Source organism: Lytechinus variegatus, chromosome 8, assembly GCF_018143015.1.
Source record: "Lytechinus variegatus isolate NC3 chromosome 8, Lvar_3.0, whole genome shotgun sequence".
Classification (NCBI taxonomy): domain Eukaryota; kingdom Metazoa; phylum Echinodermata; class Echinoidea; order Temnopleuroida; family Toxopneustidae; genus Lytechinus; species Lytechinus variegatus.
Window position 1 is genome coordinate 13,790,911 of NC_054747.1, and position 12,443 is coordinate 13,803,353.

A 12,443-nucleotide genomic window follows, 5' to 3' on the forward strand; every position below is an offset into this window, starting at 1 on the left:
GTCAATTCAGTATTCGTAAAAGAGCAGGCTGTTCAACCTGTGCATTGAACCAGCAGGTACCAAGAGGTACCCCTGAGGCATTTACGCCCAGTAGGACCCTGCATTGTATCCACACAGTGCCTGTTTGGTTCGTACTTGGAGGCCCTTGGGCAGTATACCAAGAGAACATATGCATATTAAATCAGAAAAAATATTCTACAAGCTACAGCCCCCTAGTAAAGTACCCAAGATTACTATCAATAAAAACAAACAGCAGTTTGAGGTCAGGCATGTATAAAATATGTATTTTGGTGAGGAAATTAGTACTTTGAAATACCATATAACACATAAAACTGAATTTCTCGAAATTAGTATTTTGCATGAAACCATGCATTAGTATTCTTCTGAGTTTTCAGTATATACATCGCAAACACTACCATAATTTTGTTTAATGGCCTTTATGAACAGGGAACTACATGGGGCTAGACTTGACTGGCATTCATGCTATTTTCTTGTTCCTTTTGCGTGAAACCACGCAGTAGTATTCATCTCAGTTTCCAGTACTAAAAGCGAATTACAAATACTACCATAATATTGATGTAATAGCCTTCATGAACAAGGAATTACAAGGGGCCAGACTTGAGTAGCATTCAAGCTATTTTCTGGTTCCCATTATCCTTGCTTTTCTACGTATTCGCAACTAATTAGCTTTAAACTTATTATCATTATTGCATTGCATAATACATTTTTTTCATTCATTCAGTCAATTACTGATTTTCTTACATTTCCCTGGTAAATCCACGATGACTGGTTCGGCAGGAGGAAGGTCGTGGGCGATTTCAGAACGACGCGTTTACCGTCCGGCGAATCAGCATCATGCATGAAAGTATCAACTGGTATCGGTCCAACGGTACATTTATCAGTCCCGTACTCGAACCTATAAGAGAGACCTGTTGAGAAGCGAAACCAGTTTGAGAACTTATTTTTATTAATCAGAAAACTGATCAGGGTTGCCAGCCTGAACAAGAACATTTCAGTATTTTAAAAGCTAGATATTTGTATTTTGATGAGGAAATCAGTATTTTCAAATAAATGTGTTAGGACAAAAAACATATAAAACTAAAACTTTAATAAGAGATCAGTATACTGCATGAAGCCTTCAGTATTCTTCTCATTTTTTCAATATTTAATACTGAAAATCAGTACTAGTTGGCAGCTTGGAAACATTCATGATTTTTAGCCGGAATACCAGCTTCAACATGAATGCGCATATATCTGGAAGGCCGGAATACCGGCTTCAGGTCATGTGACTCAAAAGCAAGGGATTTCAATGTCAGGTGACTTTTTAAAGATGACGTCATCTTAAGAATATTCAGACGATAACTTCCTTTTATAATTCATTAATATAAAATGGTTTTCATTTGTAAGGTTTTAGCATTAAAAAATGGCCAAAATTTACAACCCTACCAAGGAGGCTATTGCAATAACACACGGTGAGTCGTATACTGACCATGCATAAGCTTTTGGTGAACTTTTTCTTCCGTCAAAGCAGTGATTTGTAGACAAAATACGAGATTATCGCTAGTACGTAATGCTACAGAACATCAGCTGGGTATCAGCAGGCTGGGCTTGAATCATGAGAATAACAGATTTATTTAAAATGCCTTGCATTTCTTCATTTTTTGCCGATAAGCTTCAGTGATATATGCAAATAATTCAGGGCAAGGGTCACGACCGTCCCAAATAATTCAAGGTTCAAAGGTTTAAGTGGCTACTTTTTTCCACGTTGGGGCAATTAGGTAATTTTGGAGTACATTTCTCTCATTTTATAGGCTACTTTTTAATTTTAGGGGTAGCAGGCAATTATCCAACAGACTTTAAAGAAAATCATTATTCTGCCATAGTTAAAATACTGAGTTTTGAAATAACCTTGAACATTGTTTAAGTTCTTGGGGTGACTTAAAAAGAATGGTCGCCCCAAAGCATAAATTTTAGAGGAATAATCGGGGGTCAATTTGGCTGTCATGGGGGCGAAGTCGGCTGTCGCCTCATGTATTTGCTTTGTTGGTCTTTGATATTACCTGCATTGAAATCATGGACTTCTCGGATCGCCGTGGCATTCTGTGACGAGTTCCCAGTAGGTTCGTGGACCAAGGCAAACATATTAGCAGGAAAGCTGTAGTACTCCTGTAAATGATATGAAATTTGAAAAAATTGAAATTGAAAAAAAATAATAATTTTTGAAGGGTTTACAAGAGAGGACTTTCCAATAGGTTCACGGACTATGGCAAGCATATTAGCAGGAAAGCTGTAGTACTCCAGATAATGATTGTAAATATTTGAAATTGAAAATTGAAAAAGGAAACCCGGAAAAGGAGTCAATATTCAAAGGATATTTGAAATTTCAATAATGGAATTCAGTGAGGACTTCCCAATCAGTTTCATAATAGAAGGAAAGCTGTAGTACTCCCCATACAATCGAAAATAAAAATTGAAATTGAATAAGTAATCAAGAAAATTGCAACAATTTTTCACAAGATATTTGAAATAACAATGATAGAATTCAGTTAGGACTTGCCAATAGATTTTTTAATGATAAGGCCCTGATGATATCATTTAAGATTCTGGCTCCTGTAACACCAAAGCCCATGTTCCACGATGCTGATTTGGCGACGATTTAACAAACCTTCCGATTTGGGCAGGATCAGGGGAAAATGAACCATTATACTGAAAGTCAGTGAAAAAAAATTGCAGTAATGAAAGTTTTCCGAAAGAAAACATGGATGTCCACATGCCACTGTTACTACGCCATGAAAGACCTGATTACGCTTGTCCCACGACTGCGCGCCGTGTTGCTTACGGTTTTCCCGCTTCCCCCATGATTCAAAATTGACGTTTTCTGATCAGCAAAATCGGAATGATATTTTGAATGTTCAAAATTTTCAGCCGATCACGCCAACCTGAACAAAATGCCCACGGTTACCCCGTCTTCACAACGTTGTTCATACGCTCCTCCGGATTCCTATCCGGCTCTCGGCCAATCTAATAATCCAAATGGATCGGGGTTTCAAATCTTGATAGTAGAATGGCCCCTTTAGGTTAATAATAATAATAGGCATTTAAATAGCGCCATCTATTTAGAAACATTCTACTCCAAGTTGCGATGTTATCATTATTACCCTGCCTTTTAGCAGGAGTCTTCAAGCTGCCTTTCAGCGCTCATGCATTCAAGGAAGTAGACATGCTCGGCGGATCGCGCAGCCGAGCACATGTATCCCCCGAACCCACCACATCATTTGTCATTGCGATATATATAGAGCTCACACAAAATTTGACAAAAAATACAATTATCATGGCGACAAAGACCCTAGCATCACCTGCGTTGAGTGCATCACAATGTGGATGATTTTCTTGCTGAAGGAAATTACGCCATGGCTGGGATTTGAACCCACGACCCTCTGTTTAAGAGTCAGAAGACTAATCCACTGGACCACAATACTCCACATTAGTTAGTGATTGACTGTACATTGTAGTCAATGCAATCAACCGCAAAAAAAAGGTTTGCGTCATGGGCCCCTGTACTCACCCTTGAAAAATGTATCCAATTATAACCTGGTGTCATGGCTTCCAAGCTCACTCCAAACACGGAAGGGAAATCCGGGAACTTCTTCGTCCTATCATACCCTTCACAAAGTACACCTAGTGGTGGCTAAAAGAAAATTAAAACAGCATTAATATGGGTATTATGTCCTATAATTTATATGTTGTTATATTCATACAAAATTGCACACTCACAATTACTTTTGTTGAGTATTTTAAGAAAATTGAATTTGAATTGGATTGATGAAAATAAATTAGAATCGTATTTAAAGTAGGGTTAAACTGTAGTTGTAGCAAGCAAAACATTTTTATAGAATTTTTTAAAGTTACAATTTCATCACAGATGTACATGTAGATCAACATACTGTATGTGTGTACTGTGTTTACATGTACATAAACTAAACTTTGTGAATGATGGAATTACATTATTAGGCCAATACACCTTGTCAATACAGAAAACCATGCCTGGGAACAATATCTTGTGGGGAAAAGACACCTGTCCATGTGCAATTTTACATTTTCTGCAAAGGAACATTTGTCACTTGGATCCATAATTACGTTATTGGATTCTCATTTTGACATCATTTCTCATTTTGACATCATTACCACAAATGATGAGTACATAATACATAAGTCGCAGAGCTGGTAGAGTGGAGCCTCTCCCCCTGTTGCCCCCTTTCCCCAAAAAAGTTTTTTAAAAATGACCATCTGAGTGTTGCCCCTGAACTGGAATTTATAACATTCAAATGCTGATCCCCGTATATTTTTGACAATTATAATAATAATAATAACTAGCATTTAGTACGCTCTCCATAGTTTACTATATCACCGAGTTTACAAACGAGTTTAAAACAAGAGTACATAGATAATAATTACAATAAAAATACATTCAAATGAAATTAATCGGAAAAGAGGTATGTTTTTAGAAGTTTCTTGAATTGATCTGAAGAGTTTGATGATTTAATGAAAGAGGGTATGTTGTTCCAATCTTTTGAAGCAGTAACACTAAATGTGCGATCACCTGATTTTGTACGAGTTTTGGGTATGGCAAGCAAATATGGGTCTTTAGATGAACGGAGATAGAAATACATTGTCCATGAACAAGAGCAAAATCAGCATAAATGTTGAAATTGGAAGGTATTGGACAATAAAAGCACAATAGTTTTTCACCAGTAAACAAGAGTGATGCCTGTGCACCATAAAGGAAGTCAAGTGTCATGGTTTGGTGGTTCAGACTCTTGCCTTTCAAATAGGGAAAGGGGTTCAAATCCTAGTCATGAATGGCAGCCTCTCTGTCAATTAAAATTGTTATGCAGTCAACCGGGAATTGTTAAATGGGTAGGTCTACCCAACATTGAATGCTTTATACCACGGTCACATTTGCTCTACTGCGGCCGTACGGTGAGTCGAAAACAGCCCTTTCAACATTTTTTGTACCAACTACATGTAGGGGGTTTGAATTAAAATTAAAAACTGCTGTTTTCAACTCGCCGTACGGCCGCCGTAGAGCAAATGTGACCATGGTATTAAGCACCATGTACACAGCTCAGCTCCAGCCAAAATGTGATGTCATCAATATTCAATTTTTGAAATTCAGAGCTTTTTATACCATATTTTGGTAGAGCATGATGAAAACCCCCACAACCCAAAATTTGGTGAGAATCGGTCCATGGGGCCCCAACATATGACCTCATGAATACATAATTAGCCCCACTGAAGTTTTTGGGTTTGAACTGCTGTGTAACATATGGATATGTACATGTAGGGTGTACTAGTATACATAATACATACATGGCTAAAATGGCTATAACTTCAGGTAATTAAATTATGATCATTATTTCTCAAACATTTTAAAATGTCAATCTTGCATTCAAAGATCTCCCTTGTATACATGTAGTAATGCACAAAGATTACAAAATTACATAAAATGGGCAAGATGCATATAAAGGAGTCAACAGCCTGTCAGGCTTTGCCACAAGGCCAGGATTATTCAAGATTCTTTCTTCTTGGACATTTAATGTAAAGTACTGAGTGGAATAACCTCCCTTTCTCAAAATTTTGTTATATAATAGCCTTTCCTGGATACATTTCTAAACAGCTTTAACAGGTCATTCCACACAAACAAAACTGTCAACATTTTTATATGCATATTTGATTAAACCATCAATACTGCAAGGAAGCAAAGAGACCAAGCCCAAGTGGGAGGGGTCACCCCCACCCCCATTGGTAGGGAGGTTTTATTTTTTTTTTGGACTTAGAATTATGCAATCTGGTGCATACCTTGAGAGAAAAAATAATATTAATCACCGACTTTACATGCACGCACCCAAATCCATACTCTCAAGATCCCCAAATCTGAACATCAGTTTTTTTTTAATGGATTTTTTTTCTACTGGACAATTCAGTTAAAACCTGAACTGTTGGCAACACTGCAGCGACACATTGCACGTTTTTGCAGACTCGGCTATCATTTCTATGGAACAATGGGGCATTAGCAATTATTCTAGAGAAGAAAATCCAGTGGAAGGGTTTTATCTGTACAGTATAAAAAACAAAGCATTGCCCCAATGAATAAGGTTTTGAGAATATTTTGGAGTAATATGGGTTGCAAAAGGGCAAAATTACCCATGAGGCAGGATGGTTTCCAATCATCATGACATTAAAGAGAGAATTTAACAATCCGAGATGCATGCATGTATATTGACAACTTGCCAAATTTGATTATATCACTTTGTCATGTATCATCATCATGCTCATCAGTGAGCGAACACACACAATACTTCTTTAGAAATGCATCCAATGCACAATGCATGTTTGTAGCCTAGCCTTGAGACTAGTCTGCAGGCACAGACCCTGATTGAAACTTTGATCAACAAGTGGGTCTCTTCGCACTGGACTAGCACACATAAAACTGGCGGGAACATTCACTGCTGAATAACACGCACCGCTAAAATAACAATAAATAATATGCTGTAAATGTACGTAGGTCATCTTCACACATGCCATTGTAAACTGCACACTCAGACCGGCTAACTCAAGTGAAGGTCTGCGCAGCAGACTACATAGAGATAGCCCTAGATAGAGTACGATTGCAAAACAAGGAATGAGTGGTGAATCCCACTACAAAGTAATGAAAGCAGTTCTGTGGTAATGAGTTGGTGCTACCTCAAGAAGAGTGGCAGAGTTACACCTTGCATGGTGTTTACAACGAGGAAAGAGAAGGACTGAAGGATGTAGTTCAGCAAGTCCTTGTCCTGATTGACCAAGATGAGATCTCATATAAGAGCTAAATCGTTTAATTTAAAGGGATGCTCCGGGCTGAAAATATTTATATCTTAATACATAGACTTGAATTCACTGAGCAAAATGCCAAAAATTTCACCAAAATCGGATTTAAAACAAATAATAAAGTTATTGAAGTTTAAAGTTTAGCAATATTTTGTGAAAACAGTCGTCATGAATATTCATTAGGTGGGCTGATGATGTCACATCCCCTCTTGTTCTTTTGTATTTTATTACATGAAATAAGGTTTATTCAAATTTTTTCCTCCAAGAACTAGAAAAATTGGATTGACAACTGATTTAGTGCATTAGGTATTCATTGCTGCAACTTATTTCATTATAAGGGAGACATATTATTCACACAAGTATGAAATAATGAAAAAATATGATTTTTGTAATAACTTAACAGAAAGTGGGGATGTGACATCATCAGCTTTTGTGAAAACGGTCGTCATGAATATTCATTAGGTGAGCTGATGATGTCACATCCCCACTTTCTGTTTAAGTTATTACAAAAATCATATTTTTTCATTATTTTATACTTGTGTGAATAACATGTCTCCCTTATAATGAGATAAGTTGCAGCAATGAATACCTACAATGTAATGCACTAAATCAGTTGTCAATCCAATTTTTCTAGTTCTCGGAGGAAAAAATTTGAATAAACCTTATCATAAACAATAATAAAATACAAAAGAACAAGTGGGGATGTGATATCATCAGCCCACCTAATGAATATTCATGACGACTGTTTTCGCAAAATATTGCTAAACTCTAAAATTCAATTACTTTGTTGAATTTGTTATCCGATTTTGATGAAATTTTCGGCATTTTTCTCAGTGAATTCTACTCTATTTATTAAGCTATAAATACTTTTATCCCAGACCATCACTGTAAGGAGACAAATAAAGAAGAGAAATCTAAGGCTACATGGCAGCAAAATGTATAACATGAAAAGGTTGCCGGGGCAGGTGGGGGAGGGGCAACAGTTTTTTCATGTTTTTTTTTCCATTAAAGTTTTTTGCAATATTCTATTCCCACAAATGTTTAGAACATATTCTGAAGATATGAACTTCATAGCATTTGTTTAGAGATAGATCCAATTTAACATGCAACTTTGTACAGAGGGATTATTTTGAGAAAATCTAGATTGAAATTTGTTATTTTGCTGTCTACATGTATGTTAACAGTGACCACTATTAGTATATTTTTATTACTAAACACTGTGGATTTTTGCCCAATTTGACCCAGCATCCCAAATTAAATGTACGTCACAGAGCTGCCAACCTGAACAAGAACATTTCAGTATTTTTAAAGCTGAAAATCAGTATTTTCAAAGAAATACCATATAGGACAACACATAAAAATGAAACTTGAGAAATCAGTATTTTGTAACCATCAGTATTCTTCTCATTTTTCAGTACTAAATACGGATAATCCATACTACTTGGCAGCTCTGACATCACCTATATACAGGCGAGCATAACAGGCTTTCTCCCCCCCCCCCTACATGGCATAATACGTGTAACCTCATTCCTGATTCTAATACATTGTATGCAGCTAAAGCTGTTCAGTGCTGCATGAAGGATTTACAGTAATCCTGCCACCCCCCCCCCCCCCCCCCTCCATTCATCATGCCTGGGTTGACTGCCGTACTTAATTTACTGTGGAAGACGAGTCAAATCCACTAGACCATGCCAATGGTCCATATTACACGTAGGTAACTTTACTGTTCCAGACACTAAGGATATACAGGCCTATTGTACGCATGATAGAAGAAGATCTGCTTTTTTGTTGTTGTTAGAATATGCCCTTTCTTTCTTAACAACATCCTCGTATGGTGGCAAGTTTGATACCCTTCCCATTACAGTATGTTTTGCCATTCCTAAATAAAAGCCAATAACCTTGAAGGAAATTACTACACACTCTAAATTGGCAATGCAATGAAAACAACAATACAAATTCATCAATTAAAAAGGCAAACTATTGGTAACTCTATTAATTCATCATGAATTGTTTATAGACATAATAATAATAATAATAATACCCAATTTTTATAAAGCGCTTTTCCCAGAATGGCCCAAAGCGCGTTACAGCATATTATTACCCCGGTCATTGGATTCATTTCAATGTATACATACAATGTATGTTCCATCCATACTTTATTTTTTTATGAAAACGAAAAAAAAAAGTTTGATTTTTGCAAACTTGAGGAGCAAAGAAAGGACTCATTTTGAACTTGTTCCTTTAAGGCTTCAACTGAGACTCAACCCATCACAGGATGGGGGACAGAAAAAAATGTCACTCCATATTTATTTATTCATTTATTTATTTATTTACCACTTGTGGGATGGAACACCCTATTAGAAAATGTTGTTTTTCGTAGAGAGCTCTACAGCATTAGGTGGGCATTTCATAAAGCTGTTTGTAATTTACCAGTGACTTTACGAAAGACTGGTTATCCTTTCTTTTGGTAAATTATACGCACCAGATTCCCATTGATTGGCATTGATTTAGTTCCTAAGAAAGGGTCAACAATCATTTTTAAAGTCACTTTCTGCAACACCTAACTCAATAATAATAATAATGGGCATTTATATAGCTCCATCTATCTAGAAATATTCTATTCCGAGACGCGCTGTTATTATTATCATTACCCCGGCTTTAGCTCGAGCTGCATTCGGCACTCATGTATTCAAGGAATTAATCCTGCTGGGTACCTATTCACCCCACCTGGGTTGAGTTCAGCAGAATGTGGATAATTTTCTTGCTGAAAGGAATCACCCCATGGCTGGGATTCAAACCCACGACCCTCTGTTTCAAAGTCAGAAGATTAATCCACTGGGCTACAATAAAAAGTCCTCACAAGTAAATGCAAAAAATTAAGTGTCTCACCTCAAAAGCTCTCTCCAAGGTTATAGGGCCTGGTTCAACTTCTAGATATTCATAATTGTGATAGAAATTGTACATTTCCTTCGTTGTTCTGTTTACAGCTGTCATAAAGAAAACATAATAAATATAAAAGATCAGGAACGCAACTGTCGCATATCATTATTCAATACAACCATAACTGCTTAAGCCAAAAAAGCTATCAACATACAATTTATGAAATCACATGATATTTCACTGGGAAGTTGAAATATTGTCTCTCAAAACAATAAGGAGACTGCTTTCAGACAATATGAAGTTGCAAACATTGCCATTTCTAAAACACATTTTGTATTTAGCAGCCCATATTTTTTTAGATATGATGTTCAACAACAAAGCGACAAATAACAACTTTATTCAGTCGAAGTCATTTCAATTTTTTGTTTTGAAAAATTAAATGCCTTTTCGGGTGACTTGAGTTAATGAGTTAACGGGGAGGGGGGGGGAGCGAACAGCCTTCCCAAAAGTTTTATACTGAAATTTCAATGTTCATGTTTCACGTTTCACATGAACTCAAGTCAAATATTGAAATGGATGATTGCTTTACAATATTGTTTGCTAGGGCGTACATATACAACATGAATAAACGACTGCCTCTTTCAACCCATGTGTAGGCCTAGTGCTTTAGATCTATCTTTGATGTACAGACATCCAATACCTGTTCCATTAATTGTTGCTCTCAGAGGAATGGCATTAGCCCCAGATTGCAGATGGAAGCTGGCATTGGAGAAGTAGAAGTCAAGTCGGAACGTAACGTTGGCCCCGGGGGCATAAACGCAACGCTGCCAGTGGTTAGCCCGAATGCCCCGCACTGTCGTCATGCCCATGTAGGTTTCGTTGTATTCCTCGCCAAACCTGAAGACAGCGTTGGTGCCGTTGATGTGGCCACTCCCGTTCTCAACGTGGAAGCCAAACAAGCTGAAGCGAGAAAAGCCACTGACCCTGCAGCTGGAAGCACCTGCCAGAGACAAGGAGAGAGATGGAACTTTAATATGCAGTGCTTAGAAAACATTTAAGGCGTTGTATAAATGTTGCATATTATTATTATCATTGTTATCAATACATAAAGCTGATATCTTCAGCTATTTTCAGTACCACAATCTACATCCTACACCTTTCATTCTACTGAACAGAATCTTATTACTTTATATAATGTTTCACAAAACTTTTAGCCTGACGAAATATTGGTGACACATTTGCTCCCGCGACAATTGCTCCAGGCTTAACCTCATCTATTAAAGATTGAATAGGATTTTATATTAGGTTTAGTATTAAACCCAGGGCTGAAGTTGCTCATTCCATTAGTGTGTGGAATCAAGAGCAGAGCAATTGTCACCAGATTAAATGTCATGGAACCTAAAATATCATCCATAAATTACCAGATATACACTGTATAAGTCATCTCATATTGGCATTATCTCACAAATTTAATGATTGGATATCTGAAAGCTTACAGACAAAGATATTATCCTGAAATTTTAAGCCAATTCCTTGCTTGGGAAGAGGTTAAAGTGAAATGAAACCTTTGGAACAAGTGGGCTTGTGTGGAAACAGAAAAATCAATTTACATTGCCTGGTTCAATGGTCAAGGGAGATGTATTCAAGGGGAATCTAAAAAGGAGGACATCATCTCCTAGACACAAGTAAATTGAACATCTGGGCTCTTGGAGGTATAGCCTTTAAATTCCTGAAACTCATCCCCTTTTCACTCTACATCGCCCTACACTAACCTGTGGCGTCATCTGTTGTGACTAGAAGAGTCTGGTTGCGAGCATAGTCGTAGGTGGTGTAACTTGTCTGTCCCCTGTATTTGGAGATGGACGCGCCACGATTGTTGATTTCATCGTAGAACTCCTCGAGGATGAAGGAGTATTGACGGTTCGTGATGGTTGCTTCCACCTTGAGCCGATACTGAGAGGGGAGGGTGGGCAGCGGAGGGCCGTCGTAAGGGTAGGTCTGGTCCGAAGGATCGCAGACGCTCAGATCGGGGGCCGCATCTACAACAGCGACGATCACCGTGATCAAGGTCACGAGGTGGAAGGTGAAGGAAGCCATCATTTCTTGATTGGTGCCTGTCCGCACTTCAAATGGCTGTATAAAGAACAATTAAAAAGTAATCAGTCACTTTATTTCTATGTCCTTTTGTGCGGGACGTCATGGCGTCCATAATGTACAGCATACAACCATTCTGTATGTGTATTTAAGTCTCATATGTTAAAGGTCAAGTCCACCTCAGAAAAATGTTGATTTGAATCAATAGAGAAAAATCTGACAAGCACAATGCTGAAAATTTCATCACAATCGGATGTAAAATAAGAAAGTTATGACATTTCAAAGTTTCGCTTATTTTCAACAAAAAGTTATAAGAACGAGCCAGTTACATCCAAATGAAAGAGTCGATGATGTCACTCACTCACTATTTCTTTTGTTTTTTATTGTTTGAATTATACAATATTTCAATTTTTTACAAAGTTTAAGAGTAGGACCTCCTTGCCTGAAGCACAAAATGTTAAAATAATGGAATTCCGGGAGGAATGAAACTTCATTTCACATGACAATGATGAGAAATGAAAATATTTTATATTTCATATAATGAAATACAAAAGAAATAGTGAGTGATGTCATCAACTCTCTCATTTGGATGTAACTGGCTC

General features: G+C 37.2%; 1 protein-coding gene across 1 annotated transcript in view; it reads right to left on the reverse strand.

The window, feature by feature from the left end:
* The window catches only part of LOC121420013, a 29,303-nt gene that overhangs the window by 15,430 nt on the left and 1,430 nt on the right, over positions 1 to 12,443 (reverse strand). The window contains exons 2-7 of the mRNA XM_041614534.1: positions 11,520 to 11,880; positions 10,448 to 10,747; positions 9,757 to 9,854; positions 3,566 to 3,688; positions 2,061 to 2,166; positions 763 to 929 (exon numbers count right to left, since the gene is read on the reverse strand). Coding sequence (XP_041470468.1) covers positions 763 to 929; positions 2,061 to 2,166; positions 3,566 to 3,688; positions 9,757 to 9,854; positions 10,448 to 10,747; positions 11,520 to 11,847 — 1,122 coding nt within the window. The 5' untranslated portion in view covers positions 11,848 to 11,880. The remainder of the gene's footprint in view (positions 1 to 762; positions 930 to 2,060; positions 2,167 to 3,565; positions 3,689 to 9,756; positions 9,855 to 10,447; positions 10,748 to 11,519; positions 11,881 to 12,443) is intronic.